Source organism: Moschus berezovskii, chromosome 23 (genome assembly GCF_049115385.1).
Source record: "Moschus berezovskii isolate FMDL1 chromosome 23, NW_MosBer_1.0, whole genome shotgun sequence".
NCBI lineage: Eukaryota > Metazoa > Chordata > Mammalia > Artiodactyla > Moschidae > Moschus > Moschus berezovskii.
The window spans coordinates 39473405-39492605 of NC_142482.1; the positions used below are offsets into that span (position 1 = coordinate 39473405).

Consider the following 19201-nt stretch of genomic DNA (forward strand, 5'->3'; position numbering starts at 1 on the left):
ACTAGCCAAAGAAACTAGAAGAAAAGGAGAAATTTTCCAAATCTACAACATGGTGTGTGTGTGTGTGAGCTAAAGCAGGCAAACTTGAGTCTGTGTGTGCTAGTGTATTCATTTCTCTTGGGCTTCTTGACTGTTTCTTAATGACTTCCCTCCTAGGCTGTTTTCTGAGTCCCTACAAACGTGTGAATATGCACTGAAACTGTGGTTCCTAGACTCTGCTGGATCAGGATTGTAGCAAGAGGGCCAGACTTCCTTATGTAAGCCTTCCTGCACGTCCCCAGAGATGGGGATTTGTGGCTGAACCGTCTCAAACTGTCTGTGGGCCCCTCTCCAGCTGCCACATGTCCTGACATGTGCCCGCAGCCTGGGATTTCACCCGCCTCCACTCACAACTCACACACTCACAACACACACTTGGAGTGCCTACGGTTGGCACTGGCCAAGTCTCCGCCCCCTCACTTTGCTTAATCTTCGGAATTTCCAGCCGACCGTCCAACCGCTCCCAGCCCAGGGTGGAGTTGAGAAGGGCCCGCCCAGTTCTCGGGGTACATAACTAGTTCTGCGGGACTGCGGGGCCACTCGTCCTTCGGCTCAGCTCAGCGCATAATGTGTCACTCTCGCAGCTCCCTCCCCGCCATGACCGTCCTGCGGGCTCCGACCCCGGTCTCCTCCACCAGCCCGGGACCCCGACGGGGCTCCGGTCCCGAGATCTTCACCTTCGACCCTCTCCCGGAGCCCGCGGTGGCCCCAGCTGCGCGCCCTAGCGCCACTCGCGGGCACCGAAAGCGCAGCCGTAGGGTCCTCTACCCACGAGTGGTGAGTGTCGCCGAAGTGCACAGCCCAGGGGGAAGAGCAGGTTGAACCACTGGACGCCGGGGCCCCGATCTGACCTGTTGTTTTTGTCACCCCCCCTCAGGTCCGGCGTCAGCTGCCAGTCGAGGAACCGAACCCTGCCAAAAGGCTGCTCTTTGTCCTGCTGACCATCATCTTCTGCCAGATCCTAATGGCTGAAGACGGTGCGTCTGCACCCCTGGCCCCGGAGGACACCTCCAGCGCGCCGTCCCCCGCGCCCACCGCTGCAGCCCCGGTCTTCGAGCCCCTTAATCTGACCTCGGAGCCCTCGGACTACGCTTTGGATCTCAGCACTTTTATCCAGCAACACCCGGCCGCCTTCTGACCGGGACTCCCCGCATCCCCCCAAAGAACCTGAAAAACCAAGAAACACTGGGTGTACCTGGTGCGCGAGAGCGTATCCCAAACTGGGACTCGCGAGGCAACTCGCACTCAGAACACTACGGCGGCGACGCCAGTTCGAGTCTGGGAGAGACAGGCACCGGCACGCCGGGGCCAGGCCGGGTGGGGAAGGACTGCGTCGTTAACTTATTTCTCATTGCTCCTAATAATTTATGTGTATTTATGTGTGTTCCCCTAGGTGATGGAGGGGTGTATGTAATATTTATTTTAACTTATGCAGGAGTGCGAGATGTGCACCTTGCTGCAAATGCAGGTCTCTGGGTATTTATTGGGCTCTGTGGGATTGGTGGAGGCAAGCACCCAGAACTGAGAGAGGCCGGGAAAAGGGGTGGAGGAAACCCGGGTCGAGAAGGCGCCCGGGCTGGGAGTCAAGGTCGGTGGTGGGTCGTGGTGACACTCTCAGTCCTCCAGCATCTCAATTCGCGAGTCTGTGAAGATTCGGGGAACCGTTGAGAATAAGGTCCCCGGCCTTCAGTCTCCTCGAAGTTGCCTCCAAGCGGGTTGGCTGCGGGGTCGGTGAGCTGTCAGGAGGCTGCTCTGGGGTCGCCCCGTATGTTCTATGAACACAAATAAACTTGATTTACTGTCAGCAGTCCTGTGAGTGTCTCTTTGCAAGCGGCGGTCCCCCACTGTCCTTAAGGCGCGAGGAGGGGGAGCCGGCCGGAAGAGCCGCAGTCGAGTCCCCAGCCGGTGCTCCTCCCGGGGCCCCTGAGCCCCTCCTCCCGGAGCCACGGAACCCAGCATCTTGTGACCGGATGCTGTCAGTCGTTGCCCAGTCTGCGGTTTTTCTCAGTTAGTTTACAAGGGGCAAATCCGACGTGAGTCAATCTCCCTCTCCCCAGGAGCAGGACTCTCGGAAGTCACGTCGCGCGGGGCGGGGCGTGAGGCGGCCTGGGCGGGGCTTCCGGCCCAGGAAGGGCGGCTAAGTGGCGCCTCCTCCCCACTCCCGGGCAGCTTCTGCAGCGCTCGAGGGCTGCGGATCTGCGCTGGGCCTGCCGGGAAAGGGGCGGGTCGGACGCCCGAGGCCTGGGGTGGGGTGGAGAGGGTGGTCCTCCGCGGGGGGCGGGGTCGCGTCTGCAGCAGCCACAGGGTGCGGCTGGGTTGGGGGGCGCGGGCCCAGCTCCCAGGGAGACCCTGCAAGGGCGGCACCTGCTAGACTCCCAGGTCCCCTGCGCAGCCCCGCCCTCCCCGGGACCCCGGCCCGGCCGCCGCCCGAGTCCGGGAAGGTAGGTGGGGGAGGGGAGATGGAGTGGGTTGCCGAGGAACAGGGAGGGTAGCGCAAGGGTCTGGGGACCTCTGCGGCTCCGGAGAGCTTCATATCACTGAAGCTGGGGCGCGGCAAGCGGCTGAGGATCGCTGGCTGTCTGCGAAATTTCACAGGAGAAGCCTTAGGCGATCCGGGGCTGCGGAAGAGCCTGGGCCTCGGCGTCTACAGGCTGGGCGGGACTGACTGGAAAGGGAAAGAGTTCGCTCCTGTGGACTGCGCGGCGCCCCTTTCCCATCCGCAAAGGCTTCCCCCCTCCTCCAGCTCCAGCCTGAGCCATGTTTTTCACCTGTGGCCCAAATGAGGCCATGGTGGTCTCCGGTAAGTATTGTTTTCTGCTCAGCCAGGGACACCCCCCTGCCCCCCGCAGAGGTCCCTTCAGAGGAAGTCCCTGCAGAGGTCCTCTTCCCTCTCTCCCTACCAGCTCCCCAGCGCCAGGCCTTCTGTCCACCTCACCCACGATGGCTGCATGCCACCCACTTGTGATTATTCCTTGCCTACTGCTGTCTATGGGGTCGCACATTGTCGGACACGACTGAAGCGACTTAGCAGCAGCAGCAGCAGCCGTCCAAGGCCCGGACTGCCCCTGGCCCCTGTCAGCTTCCAGCTTTCCTCGTGAAGGTTGCTCCCCGCTCCCTTCCCAAGTTCTGTCTCCCGTGTTACACCTCTACCGTGGCCATGGGCCACCACAGCTCACTGCCCCCTCCCCTTGCAGGTTTCTGCCGGAGCCCCCCTGTCATGGTGGCTGGAGGCCGTGTCTTTGTCCTGCCCTGCATCCAGCAAATCCAGAGGTAGGTAGCAAGAAAACTGGGGAAAGAGAACCCTCGTTTTCTCCCTTTCTTCCTTTTCACACTGTCCACCCCTTCTCTTTTCTTTAGGATCTCACTCAACACACTGACCCTCAATGTCAAGAGTGAAAAGGTTTACACTCGCCATGGGGTCCCCATCTCAGTCACTGGCATTGCCCAGGTGAGGCTTTCAGAGCCTTTCTTCCAAAGCCCACTCCCCCACCCAGCACCTTCTGTGTCCCCAGATGTTAAGAATCTTCTGACCACAGCCTTCCCTACCTCTGGCTGTGGAGAAATTTCTCTGCATGTCTCCACTTCTCCAGGGATCCCCAAGGCACCTGACTCCCTGCCTCTACTCTGGCTTCAGGAGGCCTTCCCCACACCCTCCCCAACTCTGTTCTGGCTACAGGTGAAGATCCAGGGCCAGAACAAGGAGATGCTGGCTGCCGCCTGCCAGATGTTCCTGGGGAAGACGGAGGCAGAGATCGCCCACATCGCACTGGAGACACTGGAAGGCCACCAGAGGGCTATCATGGCCCACATGACCGTGGAGGTGGGCCTGAGGGCAGGGAGAGTTTGGGAAGGGATGCCAGAGTGCAAGGGGCCTAAGAACCCAACTAGTCCGAGGGAGAAGGTGGCCAGAGGATCTGAGCATGTCCCTTCCTTTTTCCTTCCATCCTTTATTCCAGGAAATCTATAAGGACAGGCAGAAATTCTCAGAGCAGGTTTTCAAAGTGGCCTCCTCAGACCTGGTCAACATGGGCATCAGCGTGGTCAGCTACACCCTGAAGGACATTCACGACGATCAGGTAAACCTCGGCAGTTGGTCCTCCCCGCTTCCCTGCTCCCGTCTGGTAAACCTTCCCTCCTGAGGATTGTGACATCTGCATCTCTCCCACAGGACTATTTGCACTCTTTGGGGAAGGCTCGAACAGCTCAGGTCCAAAAAGATGCTCGGATTGGGGAAGCAGAGGCCAAAAGAGACGCTGGGATCCGGGTGAGAGAGCTGGGGGTTGCTTGGTCTCCGAGGGCTTTTTGTGGGAGAGGGGGTGGTGCGAGGGCTAGTGGAGCAGGGTTGGCAGAGGACATAGATGAGGTCAGGCCCGGGGCAAAGATGGAGGAGCTCAGTGGAGAGCAGGCTCTCTCCTTCGGGCCTTCTTCTGCCTACTCTGATGCCCTACACAATCTCTGCATGGATAGGAGGCCAAAGCCAAGCAGGAAAAGGTGTCTGCTCAGTACCTGAGTGAGATCGAGATGGCCAAGGCACAGAGGGACTACGAGCTGAAGAAGGCTGCATACGACATTGAAGTCAACACGCGCAGAGCACAGGCTGACCTGGCCTATCAACTTCAGGTCAGAGTCCCCATGCTGGCCGTGTGGCCAGGCTTTACTCTTTCCCTGTTCTTCTCAGGCCACCACTCTCTCTCATATCCTAACTCTGATCCCTTTATTCTGACTCTCGGTTTCTGACCCAACTGCTCCATATGAGGAATATTTAAAAGATCTAAATGTTTCAGCTGAAAAACAAAGAAAAAGGCCTAGAAAGGGGGTGTTAGGGCTGATCCTGGGCTTGGGGCGGGTTGTGTCCTGGGCAAGGGCACCTGGATAAAGGGTGAACCGGAGCTCAGATCGGCCTGTGCTCCACTCCCCAAGTTGTTCATTGGGCTGAGTGAATAGGTCTGCATCTCTCCAGAGGAATGGGTGCCTTTTTCTCATTTGCACAGCGGTCCTCCACAGGCTCCCAGCAGCCCTGGCGATCACAGAGGGTGTGTGGAAGGGAAACGTGGACTTGGGCTCTGAATCCCACAAAGTGGCCTGTGGGGGCCTTGATAATGCAGCAAAGTGTATTCGATCCTCATCATTCGCAGATCTTGTATTTGAGAATTGGCCTCAGTGCTAAAATGTGCTGGTTTCCCTGGTGCTGTTTGTATTGATGATCGTTTGCAGACATGCACAGAGTGGAGAAAAATTTGAGTTGCCTGATAATGTGCCTCTTAGTTGAGATTTAGCAAGATGTTTTCCCTTCTTGTTTTAGCTCTTACTATAAACAGTGTCATTTCCACAGTATATTCACTGCTACATATTTTGCACATTTATGCTCTGTGTTGGTGATTTCACAGTTCAGAATGCCCCCAAGTGTAGTGCTGAATGCCGTCTTGTGTTCCTGAGTCCAAGAAGACTTGATGTGCTTGATGGAGAAAATACATGTGTTAGATAAACTTCTTTCAGGCATGAGTTATAGTGCTGTTGGATGTGAGTTCATTGTTAATGAATCAACAAGTACTTTACATATGGTGTCTTTACGCAGAAATACATAAAACAAGGATATAAAGGACTTCCCTGACAATCCAGTGGTTAAGACTCTGTGCTTCCAGTGCAGGGGTCAATCCCTGGTTGGGGAACTACCATGAATAATGAGAATCAACTATACTTTGAGACCTTTACCCAATATTTTGAAATTCATTTTTGCCAAGAGTTGGTGCAGGCTGAAAGCATTAAGTGCAACACATCTTTAGTTATGAAATTAAATCCCTGGGTGGCTTGTCAGGTACCTGAGTGTTGCATAGTACTTTGCTGCTCAAAGTGTGGTCTGCCTCCCAGCAGCAGCACATCCCTGGGAGCTTGTTATAAATACAAAATCTGAGGCTCCAGCCCAACAGACCAAATCAGCATCTGTATTTTAACAAAATCTCTAGGTGATTCATGTAGACATTGAAGTTTGAGAAGCATTGATTTAGTGAAAACCACCAGCTTGGGTGGGACTTTATCTTCTCAACATGACTTTCCTTGTCTGCTAATCAAAGGATAGCCTGCTTTGGGTCCTGTTCAACTTTTATTAGTTCCTCGTTTTGTGTCAGACTCTGTGCTAGGTGCTGGAAAAATAAGGATTTATTCAACAGAGATCTATTAAATGCCTACCATATGCCAGGCATTGTTTTGGAGGTGAGTATATAAGTATGAATGAGATAGAATAAAATTCCTGCCCTCATGGAACTTTACATTATAATACATGAGACAACTAATAAGCAAATAAATAATCTTCATTGACTCTAAGTAAGTTGTTTAAGTGCTATGAAGGAAATAAATTGGTGATATTCTGTTGGAGGGGTACTCTGTTAGGTTGGGGATGATCAAAGAAAGCTTCTGTGAGAAAATGATATATAAGATAACCCTGAAGATGAGAAAGAGCCAGCAATGTAAAGAGTTGCGAGCCAAGAACGTTCTAGTCCAGTGCTGTTCAAACAGAACTTTCTGTGATTATGGAAATGCTGTATATCTGTGCTGTGGTGTAGAGCACTTGTAATGAGGCTTGTGTGACTGAGGCACTGAATTTAAAATTTTTTAATTTTAACTTAGTTATATATGGCAAGTGACTGGGCAGGGGACTAGCACATGCAAAGATCTTGATGTAAAAAAGAGGGGTTGTGTCCCAGGAACACAAAGGAGGTTTCTGATCCAGCATGGCTGGTGTTCTGTGAGTGAGGAGAGGCAGAGGGAACCAGATCTCCTAGGGTTTGGGAAGCCAGTATTCTTGCCTGGAGAATCACCATGGACAGAGGAGCCTGGTGGGCTACAGTCCATGGGGTTGCAAGGAGTAGGACACGACTGAGCAACTAACACACAACGACAGATGGAAACTTAGAAGAAGATTCAAAGCACGATGGGAAACTATTGGAGAACTTCAGGGAGGGAAGTGCTCTGGTCTAATTTACATTTTTACAAAGATCAGCTGCTGCATCGAGAATTGATTGTCAAAAGAAAACAGAGGGAGCAAGAAGATGAATTAGAAGGTTTGTCAAAGCTGATGAATGGCATAAGTGCAGCTAATTGCACTCCCTCTTAAAATCTCACTAAATCCACATAGAGTAATTGGGGGGAAAAAAAAGGTGGAGCGAATAGGAACAGAAGGAACAGAAACCATAGCATCACTGTGGAAACTGGAAAGTCGTGGCAGCTGATGACTAAAGAAGTGTCTGAGACAGCTGAGTGCAAAGGCGCAGGGGAGAAAGCAATGACATGACGGAGGCACAAAGTTGTCAGCACCAGGGTTCTCTGGAGCTGGGGTAAGTCGGGTGAAATAAGGAGAAACAGGTGAAAAGTGACTTTTCAGAGCTGTCTGCCTCTGAGTGATGCTCCCTCTCCCAGTAACAGGCATGAAGAGACTGCCTATTGAATGCTGAGTACTGACTGCTTCCCCAGCCCCTTATTCCACATGGCTTCCAGAAGAGATCAGAAGATTGCTCTGGGGACCATGACCAACCCATTATAAAAGACTTGAAGGTCCTGAATCAGAGGTTCCTCAGCAGATGAACTACCTGGGTCACGCTAGAGTGACACTCAAAGCCTCCAAACCTCACCCACATACCCAAAGCTTCCCTTCAGTGTTTCTGACCTTCCTCCCGGTGAGCAGACAAGCACGGACTCCCTGACATATGAAGGATCCTGCAACAAGAAGGACAGGCCAAAACCACAAGCAGAGCAAAGCAGTTTGAAGGATATGAGCTATGCAGAGAGAAGAAACCTTAGAAAAAAGGTAATATCCTCAGTAAGATAAAGGAATAATTCATATCCAGCAAATCAGGACATAGAAAACAAAGAGCTTTTAGAAATTTAAGGTGGCAGAAATGGAAAACAGAAACAATGGAAGAAAAATTCTAATAAATTTGTCAGAAGATAGAACAAAACAGATGGAAAAATTTGGAAAGAATATTAGAGGCCAGCCCAGGAGATGCAACAGAACAAAATGGAAGGAAATCATCAGTGAAAAAAAATCGGACATGTTTATCTGACTTTCTAGATTGAAATGATCCCTCAGGTACCTAACATAGTGGATGAAAAACATCTGCCTTGAAGCACATCACTGTAAAATTTCAAAACACTAAGGATGAAAGAACTAAAAGCTTCCAGAGAGAATGAAGAGATCTCAAGCAAAGGGTCAAGCAGCAGAAAGACTTCAAATTTCTCAAGAAGCTAGAGGACCATGGAGCAATGCCTTCAAAATTCTGGTGGAAAATTAATAACAGCATAGTAACCTGAACTCAGGGGGCTTCCCTGGTGGCTCAGATGGTAAAGAATCTGCCTGCAATGCAGGAGACCCTGGTTTGATTCTTGGGTTGTGAAGATCCCCTGGAGAAGGGAATGGTAACCCACTTCAGTATTCTTGCTTGGAGAATTTCATGAACAGAGGAGCCTGGTGGACTACCAGTCCATGCGGTTGCGAAGAGTCAGGCACGACATAGCAACTAACACTTTCACAACCTGTATTCAACGTAATCATCATTCAAATAGAAGAACGAAATAAAAAACCCACAGAAGCAAGAACTCAAAAAACATATCCCATGTTTTCTTTCTGAGGGAACTGCTGGAGGCTGGGTCTAAAGGAGAGAAAGAAGAGGGTGGAAGTGGGGGCTCTAACACGGGAGCACTGTGATGCTACACACTGGGGTCAAGGGTTAACTAGTCCAGTTGGGAACAGGTTTGAAGTTTTAGGGTCAGAGAGGACAGGGTACGACAGGGTACCATGTCTAGAAGCTCCCTTCCTCTGGAATGAACACATGGGCCCTTTAAAGGCAGGGGCTCCATCTCATGTGGATATATCACAGGCAAGATGGTGCATGGCTTAGCCAGAGCAATGAGGCAAGAAGTGTGTTCTTCCTCCAGACCTTCGCTCACTGACATGTTGGTCAGAGCCTTCTGACTCCTGTACTCTCCAAGGAATAGGAAAATGAAATCAGCCTAAGTACGAGGAAGTAGTCTATGTTGTATACCTACCCTTGTAGTTGCTTACAGTAGCCCAGGAAGGATACACAACAAGCTGGTCACAGTAGTGGTTTGAGAGGAAGGGAACCAACCAGGTGGCTTAGAAATAGGTGGGAAGAGATCTTGCTTTACCTTTTTTCTTTTGAATGTGGATGACCTACAAAAGATAAACACACACACACCGTCCCCCTACTCCCCAAAAGCTGGCGAGAGGCTATTCAGAAGCCAGTCGCCAGTGGCTTGCACTTAGATAACTGCTGCGCTGATGGAGAGAAATGGCTGGACTTGGAGGTGAGGGATGGTCACCATACGCTCAGTGCCCTCCAGGGGCTCATACTCTACAGGAAGACTTGGTGGAGAAATAGGGCGATGGGGAGCTCAGTGGAGGGACGCTTCACCTGGCCTGAGGGCAAACGGGGGCTGGGTTGCAGCCCTATCCAGCCCTGAAGCTAGCTAAGACTGCGTGGGGAACAGCCCTAACCATGGATATTGGCTCTGTTGGGGGAGGACCAGACCCCTCCCCAGGCCATACCTCAGATCTGTCCCCGAAGTGGACTGCAGTGGGCAGGCTGAGCCCATGGAGACCAGCTGCACGTGGTATGCTCTATGTTAATATCCTGCCCTGGAGCCTTGGCCCTCCCTGCTTCCCAGGCACTTGCTCTTCAACTCTGACTCTGAGCATCCCTCCTACGCAGGTGGCCAAGACGAAACAGCAGATCGAGGAGCAGCGGGTGCAGGTGCAGGTGGTGGAGCGGGCCCAGCAGGTGGCAGTACAGGAGCAGGAGATCGCCCGCAGGGAGAAGGAACTGGAGGCCCGCGTGCGCAAGCCGGCTGAAGCAGAGCGCTACAAGCTGGAGCGCCTGGCGGAGGCGGAGAAGTAAACACCCCTCCCTGCCCTCCTCAGGGTTGCTTCACCACCTGGGCACCCCCAGACAAAAAGCTGAGGCCTTTTCTCCCTGTCCTCCTTCTGCTGAGTCTTTCTCCCAGAGCAGGGGCTCTTCTTCAGCTACCCCCTCCACTCCCCTTTGCCCAGGTCCCAGCTGATCATGCAGGCAGAGGCAGAAGCCGAGGCTGTGCGGGTGAGTTAGCCAACTGGTGGAGGGAGTGGGGTGCTGCTGGTGCTGGGGTCTTTTGTCCTCACCTATCGCCGTAAGTACCTCACGTGTCCTGTACCCTCCTCAGATGCGTGGGGAAGCCGAGGCCTTTGCCATAGGGGCCCGAGCCAGGGCTGAGGCTGAGCAGATGGCCAAGAAGGCAGAGGCCTTCCAGCTGTACCAGGAGGCTGCTCAGCTGGACATGCTGCTGGAGAAGCTGCCCCAGGTCTGGGGCGGGAGTGGGGGTGGGGGTAGGAGTGGGGTGGGAATGGTGGTGGTGGAGGGCATATGGACAAGAGCAGAGGAGGGACAGGACGAGGGAATGAGGGGCCAGGGGAGAACCAGGCTAGGGGCCATGAATTAGGGGTGGGAATTACAAGCCAGTGACCAGAACAAGGAAGGGTGATCCTCACAAAAGGGAACAACACAGGTCTTAAAACCCAGGGTAAGGAGTCTGAGGATGGGTGTGGTGAGACCCTGGTGCTGAGTGGACATCTTACCTACCAGGTGGCAGAGGAGATCAGTGGTCCCTTGACCTCAGCCAATAAGATCACACTGGTGTCCAGTGGAAGTGGGGCCATGGGGGCGGCCAAAGTGACCGGGGAAGTGCTGGACATCCTGAGCCGCCTGCCAGAGAGCGTCGAGAGACTCACAGGCGTCAGCATCTCCCAGGTGAGGGTTTCTAGGGTGGGGCTGGGAGCCGAATTGCCAGGTTCCTGTGGCACATGACACAGCGGGCCCAGCATGGGGCTAGCACCCAGGAGGCCTGGGGCTGCTGACATTTAGTAATTGCTTTCCGAGTGTCAGACAGAGTGCTAAGCTCCTGCACAAATGGTTTAAAAAACTTTTTAAAATCAAACTTCCTTTGGGGTGTGTACAGTTTTACAAAGTCAAGAAACAACTTTCAGTTTAGCCCGTGTCATTCATACATGGTGAAGCTGGGCTTCAAACCGAGGCCCTCTGTCTCTAGAGCCTGTGCACTTCTTGACCAACCCATGTATGTGTGTCTGTGTGTGTCTGGTTGTGTGTGTAGCTCAGTTGTGTCCAACTCTTTCCAACCCTATGAACTATGGCCCACCAGGCTTCTCTGTCCATGGAATTCATCAAGCAAGAATACTGGAGTGGGTTGCCGTGCCCTTCTCCAGGGGATCTTCTTGATCCAGGGATTGAACCTGGGTCTCCTGCATTGCAGGCAGACTATCTTCTGAGTCACCAGGGAACTAACCCACTAGCAGAAGGAACTGGTTACAGCCTGTTGACATTGAATTCCAAGGTGTATCACTGCTTTCCTTGGTGCCTGTTTATTTACCTGTTGGTTATGGTAGAGATCAGGGAGTGGGATCTGGAGCCAGACTGTTGTGGTGTGAATCCTGGCTGCAGTGCATGCCAGCTGACCTTAGACAAGTTCATCTTCTCTGCACTTGTTTTTTCACCTTAAAGCCAGGTCAATTAAAAGTAACCACCCTGTTGAATTGTTAAGGGGATTAAATGGGTAAATACTTGCAGTGTTTAGTGCCTAGCACATAGTAAGTACTATATGAAGAGTGTTAAATGCCTGTGTAAATAAAAGCACTGGGCTGAATCAGTGACCTTTGAGCTGGGTTCCTTGGAGTCTCCCTGAGGGCTGCACTATATGATTGGGAGCTGAGGGCCTGTACAAGCAGAGATCTGGCCCCCTTCACCCCTTTCTTCACTCATATAAGAAATTTGAATGACTGCTTGGCAAAGGGGGTGAGATAGGGTACTAGGAAAAACTAGAATACTTCTGTAGGAATGTCTTCCCTGCAGCCCATTCGTCCAGATGGGTGCCTGGGAGAACAGGGTACCTGGTTCAGTCACCACTGTTGTCTTTTGCCAGGTGAACCACAAGCCTCTGCGAACAGCCTGAGCCCCGGACCTTCGTGATGCCCCATCTCATAACTCAAGCTGCCTGAATGGTCCTGTTATTGCACGCACTTCAGCTGGCTACCTGAGCACATCACCTCCCCTTGCCAAATAGCCTGTGCCTTGCCTTGGAAGGGAATTTTTCCCTTTCCCAATCCCAAACTGCCAAGACTGCCAGTCCCCCAGGATTCCCATGCCTTCTGATGACCCACCCCCAACTTATTTAAACTAAGCCGGTTGTCTAGAATTCTTCCCTGACCAAATCTTGAGGGATGGTCTGCAGGTCTCAACTTTGTCAAATAAATCAGTAAGTACTGATACTTCGTTCAGTGTAAGTAATTCAAAACAAACACTACAGTGTAGCTTTCTCTCTTGCATTCAATGCGCTTTTTACAGTGGGAACGAAGCGGTAGTTACTTGCATACTGTTGTAGAATACCCCCCTTCTACCCTGAAGTTCATTATAGTCAAAAAAGCATCCTTAAGTAGAAGCAGTATCAGTAATTACATTAGTCCCTAGAATTACTGAAAATAAAGCAAAGGGAAATTTGAGACTGTTAACATTGTGCTCTTTGTAGCATGAGTTATTAAGTGGAACACTGAAGTATCAGTTTAGAATGGGACTATGATATGACACCACCCCTCCCCAGGTGATTTTTGCCTTAGGCTGAGAAAACCCACATACCCATAACTGAAAAGAACCCTGGAGGCAGTGTGTATTCCAAGTGGTAAATAGTGTCTGCATTTCAGAAGATTCTTCTGTAGCACTGTTAAAAACAGACTGCTGGGGTCCAACCCACGTTCAGTTCAGTACATCTGAGCAGGTGGGAGAATCTCTTATTTCCCCAAGTTCAAGGGGATGCTCATCTCTGGGAATGACCTGTATGACATTCACCTCATTTCTCCTCTCTATCCCTAGATCTCGCATCTGAGCCTGTATCTACCCCAGTTACTAAGACAGGGTACCAGGGATTAAGGTGTAAGGATATTCTCACCTGTTTATAGGAAGCAGAGTATATTGTATAACTGACCTGGAGCCCCATGCCTCCACCAGCGATCTTTCCCTGAATGAGCACACGTGTCGCAAAATTCTTTTCAGTTCCCATTTATTTTTGGCTCTTGGGGCAATGTCATCTTTTCAATATGAAAAAAAGCAGCAAGTTCAACACAATAGAAATCTGAAGTGTAGAATAGGACAAAATCAAGAGGGGGAGAAGCAGTAGCAGAAGAGATGAGATGTTTGCCAAAAGATGGAAGGTGTTCTCTCCCCTCTGGGGAATGATGTTTAGGTGGCTGCACATACCTTTCCATATAGGTACAGAAGGGGCTGATGTATTTCTTTTTGGTAAGAAAAGATGGGGTGGGGAAGGGCTTTCTGGAGGCTTAAGAGACGAAGGCTATCTCTTGCTTCTCTTGACCCTCTTTCTCAAACGGGAAAGGAGAGAATCCAACGTTATTATGAAGGAGATAAAGTGGAAGAGGAAGGGATTCCCACTTGATAGGGTGGGGGCCAGAAACTTGCAAAGGTAACAGCTCAAGACAGAGCTTGGAAGGAGACTAAAATTGAAGATAATACTGTCAACACCTCTGCAGAAGCTGAGAGGAGCAGGGAGATACATGGCACCTAGGACTTCAGTACCCTGGATGCTCCTCTCCAAAACCCAACCCTTTCTTGTAGGGACTTCTACCTGCTGCTCAGTTTCCTTTCCCCTGGGCCAGCACACCAGCCTAGGATGGCAATCATCTATCCAGGTTTTCAGCACGGTTCTAAATGAGATTTGAGGAGACCCAGCCTCTTGGAGTTATCTCAGAGGGAAATGTTAACTGGACAGGTGGGAGAAGTGGGCACCAGAAGGAAAATGACAGGGTTACCCAGAATGGCAGAAATCTAGGTTCCCCAAGAGTGGAAAGAGAGAAGAGACATTCAACAAACAACAAATATTTATTGAGCGCCTATTGTGTGCCAGGCACTGTTCTAGAATCCCCCCCAAAAAAGAAAAACAAGATAGAGGCAGAAAATGCAAATTCTGAGGGAGAGGAAAGGGGTCGTTGAGGAAGAAGGCTGAGGGGACTGAGAAGCCTAAAGTGATAGGGACTTGGCCTTAGGCCTCCTCTTCGGCCTCCTCACCGAAATCCTCCTCTTCTTCTGCGGTGGCATCCTGGTACTGCTGGTACTCGGAGACGAGGTCGTTCATGTTGCTCTCAGCCTCGGTGAACTCCATCTCGTCCATGCCCTCGCCTGTGTACCAGTGGAGGAAGGCCTTCCGGCGGAACATGGCAGTGAACTGCTCTGAAATGCGCTTGAACAGCTCCTGGATGGCTGTACTGTTGCCAATGAAGGTGACTGCCATCTTGAGACCACGGGGTGGGATGTCGCAAACAGCTGTCTTGACGTTGTTGGGGATCCATTCCACGAAGTAGCTGCTGTTCTTGTTCTGCACGTTGAGCATCTGCTCATCCACCTCCTTCATGGACATCCGCCCACGGAACACAGCAGCCACGGTGAGGTACCGGCCATGGCGGGGGTCACAGGCAGCCATCATGTTCTTGGCATCGAAGACCTGCTGGGTGAGCTCAGGCACAGTGAGGGCCCGATACTGCTGGCTGCCACGGCTGGTTAGAGGGGCAAAGCCAGGCATGAAGAAGTGGAGACGTGGGAAAGGCACCATGTTGACTGCCAGCTTGCGGAGGTCAGCATTGAGCTGGCCGGGGAAGCGGAGGCAAGTGGTGACTCCACTCATGGTGGCCGAGACGAGGTGGTTCAGGTCTCCATAGGTTGGCGTGGTCAGCTTGAGGGTGCGGAAACAGATGTCGTAAAGGGCCTCGTTGTCAATGCAGTAGGTTTCATCAGTGTTCTCCACCAGCTGATGGACGGACAGTGTGGCATTGTAGGGCTCAACCACAGTGTCGGACACTTTGGGTGAGGGCACCACGCTGAAGGTGTTCATGATACGGTCAGGATACTCTTCACGGATCTTGCTGATGAGCAAGGTGCCCATTCCGGAACCAGTGCCCCCTCCCAGCGAGTGGGTCAGCTGGAAGCCCTGCAGGCAGTCACAGCTCTCGGCCTCCTTCCGAACCACATCCAGGACCGAGTCAACCAGCTCGGCCCCCTCTGTGTAGTGGCCCTTGGCCCAGTTGTTGCCTGCCCCGGACTGACCTGCGATGGGGTTAAAAGGAAAGCTTGTTTAGTCAGGTGTGAAAGATATACAGCCCCGTTTCTACCTTGCAACTTTTGGAGTAAGGCCAGTGGATTTATCTTCCTTCTTACTCCCGGATGATCCATCTGCCCCTGTATAATTTACTATCTAAATTACTACCTCCACTCTCCATTAGATTTAAAAACACAAGCTTGTATAAACTCCAGTACAATCATTTCTAACTCTTGCTGCACCCAAATAACTCCAATAGCAGTACCTATTGTTATCTCCCTAACTCACCAAAAACAAAGTTGTCTGGTCTGAAGATCTGACCAAAAGGACCTGAGCGAACAGAGTCCATGGTTCCGGGTTCTAGATCCACCAAGATAGCACGAGGAACATATTTGCCACCTAAAAGAGAGAAAGTAGAAGAGTGAAAACTGGAACACATAAAGGTAAATAAATTGGGGCCAAGAGAGAGCCGGGGACCCAAATGTGTGATTTCAGATACTGCCACCAGGTGGCAGCAGAGCCACCGGGAAAGCGAGAAAGGTAGATAGGGGTAGATGGATTCATTCAAAGGGGATAAAGGGTGTCCCAGGGAGGCAGAGACCCCAAAGAAGTGGGAGTGATGGGACTCCTGCTTCCCGGGCTCTTGCCCTCACCTGTGGCTTCATTGTAGTACACGGAGATGCGGTCCAGCTGTAGGTCGCTGTCCCCATGATAGGTGCCGGTGGGGTCGATGCCATGTTCATCACTGATCACCTCCCAGAACTGCCAGGGAAGAGCAAAGAGTCTTCAGCATCTCAGGGTCCAGCCAATCATGTTCCCCTACTGCCATTTTAGTTCCAGATTCGCCTGTGGCGGGCCCTCCCCAAGGATCTAGCATTTCTGCTGCCTGCCACACCCTTCCCCTAGCTCCCCGCACCTTCGGAAAAACGGCAGCTTTTACTGCCTGGGATGTGAGATGCTGTGTGGCTTAAAGGGCCCGGCGACCGCAAGCACGGGGGTGGGTAGATGGAGGCGGTCACCCTGGGCACAAAGAGACGGGGGCCGGAGAAAAGGAGCTACTGCCGCAGGAGCCCACCCCGCCCTGCACGTGACCGCGGCGCACGCACGCGCCAGGCGGCCGACAAAGGGAGGTGCCGCGCCAGGGGCGGGGCCGAAGGGCGAATTCCGCGCGCCAGGGGCGGGGCTTGGCTCGGGCTCGCGCGCCCCCCGCCGGCCGGCCTGGCCGCATTGTCCCAGAGCGCCAGGGGCGCCCGGGTCCCGCCCTTCTGCTACAACGTAGCAGCCGCACTTCCTCCCTGCCCCTCCCCCGCTACACTGTAACCGCGCGCAAAAAAAAAAAAAAAACCCCTCCCCCTTGGCCTCGAAATTTCATTTCTTTGCTAGCTTTTAACCCCCTTGCTTTAAATGAGGTTTTTCTCCCTTTGTCCTGTTCTCTAGCTCTGAGGAACCCTTTGAAAGAATGGATTCTCTTTTCCCCCTCGCCCTTTCTATCTGTCCACGCCCTTAAGAGAGTCTGTTAAGGGGAAATAAAAGGAACAAATTAGTCCAGCACATATTAGCCTTCCATGCACGAAAAACTGCGGGACCGCCCCTTGGGGATCGCGGGCGCCCGGAGATTCCTGATCATTTGTAAAGGATATCGCCCAGCTCACCTGGCGCATCGCGTCCCCCACATTTGGATCTGACCTCTCGGCAGCTGCCCGCCATCCTCGCCCCTTCCCCCTCTGGCTTAGCCCCACGAAGCCCCGCCAAGGGGGATGCACATGGGGAAAACCTCATCTAGCTTTTGTCTCGGGCCGTTTCCGCATCTCCCTCGCTCCCCGGTCCTCGGACCGTTAGGAGATCCCCTTTCTAAGGAAAATCTTACAGAAACTCGGTTTTCCCGCCCCCTAACCCTGAAGGGTGCTTTTAACAGCTTCCCCAAAATGTGCCTGCCAAGAAAAAGAATTCATTTTCCAAAAGCAAATCCTAAGGTTCAAAGGTGCATTTATATATAAAAGTTTTGAGGGGCAACCTTGACCAAGAATAGAAGATGCAAACGTTCTACAACCATCCATCATAATATACCTGCTAGGTTTTTTGTTTTTCCTTAAAAATAAATACAGTCAAAAGAGGTTAAAAATCCTTACCTTGGCACCGATCTGATTGCCACACTGACCGGCCTGGATGTGCACGATTTCCCTCATTGTTAAAATTTATTCTAATCTTTTTGCTCGCCTCAAAGTGTGTACGGGGCAAAAAAAAATGATATGGAATTAGTTTTTCTCTGCTGCTGGTCGCAGGGTGGAAAGATGGAACGGGACCCGGAGGCTGAAGCAGCGAGGTCCGAACGCGGCGGCAGGAAGATTCTGAGAGGGAGAAAGGAGAGGGGAGGGCGCGGGAGGAAAGGCGGGCAGGGCGGGGCGCGCGTGCGCGGGGGCCGGGAGGCGGGAGAATTCGCCGCGCGCCGCGGTGGAGAGACAAAGCCTCACCAGGCTGGCCCTGATTAGTCCGTGCCCGTCCTGTATCACACGTCCATTGGTCCCTGCTGGACGAGCGCAGTCCTGCCTGGGAGTTGTAGTTCTCTATTGTTGTCCACGCTGCAAAATGAAAGAACGAATGGGTGGTTACTGGGTCTGGGGGTTTTGGTTTGGGTGTTTTGACTGAAAAACGGCCAGGCGCTAGGGTTCCTTCCTCTGTGCCTGACTCTCTGGTATCAAAAGAAAGTAGTTTTCGGGGGTACAGGAATTGGGAACCCTGGTGTGCCAGGCTTTGGAAGGTGGAGTGGGGTCACGCCCTGAAAGCTTCCCGCTGCGGTAGCTCTTGGGAAGACAGGACTGCTTTGCTCAGCGAAAACGGGGAGAAATGCGGCACCCTGACCTGCTATCTAACAGCTGGTCTCTGGTGACTCCAAGGCATGAACTCCAGTGAGCTGCGGCTCCCCCAGATATCTCGGGAAGGAGGAGGGCATTTGCCTTCCTGCTTTTTCCTTGGGAGCTTTCTAATCATAATATTTAGAAAGAAACAAAATTGCATCAAGGACTTTTCAGTATAGAGAAGTAATTGTCTGGAAGGTATGTTCAAGAATAGAGAAGCAGATATGCCGGAAGTCTCCGTCCATGTCGGGAATCTGGGCCTTAGAGCAGCGTTTAACACACTGTTTTGTCAAGAGGCGAACTGTGGGGTGAGATACCTGATAGGCACTTTGATGAAGTCAGTGTTTTTTCAATTCGCTGATTTCACTGAGAGGTGGTTGACGATTGCAACCTTTCAAGAACCTCGGGATTAAAATAAAAGGGGTAGGGAGGGTGATGAAAGAAATCGGATGATCTCAAATCTGAGTGGCATGTTTCTTCTCAGGGATTAATTCAACTTGAGAGATATTAAATGTCCACGAAACCAGGAGCTAGGAATACAAAAATGATTAAGGATTAGCTCACTGTCCTCCAGGATCTTGCAATTTTGTGATAAGTGTATAAACACTAGAGTGTGGTAAGCACCATGATAAAGGACATGGGGCTCTCTGAGTGTGTGCTCAGTCACGTACGACTCTGCGACCCCATGGACTGCAGCCCGTCTGGCTCCTCTGTCCATCGGATTTCCCAGGCAAGAATACTGGAGCTGGTTGCCATTTCCTTCTCCACGGAATCTTTCCGACCCAGGGATCGAACCCGTGTCTCCTGAAATGGCAGGAGGGCTGTTTACCTATGAGGCACTTGGTTAGATGATCCGTTCCGTTCCGTCGCTCAGTCGTGTCCGACTCTTTGCGACCCCGTGGACTGTAGCCTACCAGGCTTCTCTGTCCATGGGATTCTCCAGGCAAGAATACTGGAGTGGGTTGCTATTTAATTCTCCATGGTTAAATGATAGCAAGGTGTTAATTCACACTGGATTCAACACACATTTCTCATCTTCTAAATAAAAGAACATAAATTTCTGTAAGAGTCGTCTACCCAGGTAAAATGTTGATGTTTGAAGGCACAATCACAATGAAAGTAGTTTTATGTATTTTGTGGTAGTGAAGAGA

At 51.8% G+C, this 19201-nt stretch overlaps 3 protein-coding genes across 5 annotated transcripts; 2 read left to right on the forward strand and 1 right to left on the reverse strand.

The window, feature by feature from the left end:
* The first annotated feature begins 561 nt into the window (after positions 1–561).
* IER3 (immediate early response 3) lies at positions 562–1843 on the forward strand. Its single transcript, XM_055406071.2, has 2 exons — positions 562–816; positions 917–1843. Exons 1-2 carry the CDS (start codon positions 607–609, stop codon positions 1175–1177), a joined length of 471 nt encoding a protein of 156 aa, XP_055262046.1. The 5' UTR covers positions 562–606; the 3' UTR covers positions 1178–1843.
* A 446-nt stretch (positions 1844–2289) lies between these two features.
* On the forward strand, positions 2290–12367 carry FLOT1 (flotillin 1). Of its 3 annotated transcripts, XM_055406063.2 has the most exons (14): positions 2290–2480; positions 2635–2839; positions 2943–3139; positions 3234–3309; positions 3397–3487; positions 3716–3859; positions 3996–4115; positions 4208–4303; positions 4507–4659; positions 9762–9943; positions 10100–10145; positions 10249–10386; positions 10668–10832; positions 12019–12367. In XM_055406063.2, exons 4-14 carry the CDS (start codon positions 3257–3259, stop codon positions 12046–12048), a joined length of 1218 nt encoding a protein of 405 aa, XP_055262038.1. In that variant the 5' UTR covers positions 2290–2480; positions 2635–2839; positions 2943–3139; positions 3234–3256; the 3' UTR covers positions 12049–12367. The 3 variants fall into 3 exon arrangements, with proteins under 3 accessions (XP_055262038.1, XP_055262037.1, XP_088687563.1); XM_055406062.2 differs by lacking the exon at positions 2943–3139; XM_088831437.1 differs by lacking the exons at positions 2290–2480; positions 2943–3139 and having other exon boundaries at positions 2495–2839.
* Positions 12368–13132: 765 nt separating this feature from the next.
* On the reverse strand, positions 13133–17566 carry TUBB (tubulin beta class I). The gene is made up of 4 exons (XM_055406061.2): positions 17325–17566; positions 15849–15957; positions 15484–15594; positions 13133–15203 (listed from the first exon to the last, which is right to left on the reverse strand). Exons 1-4 carry the CDS (start codon positions 17379–17381, stop codon positions 14146–14148), a joined length of 1335 nt encoding a protein of 444 aa, XP_055262036.1. The 5' UTR covers positions 17382–17566; the 3' UTR covers positions 13133–14145.
* Between the last annotated feature and the right edge of the window lie 1635 nt (positions 17567–19201).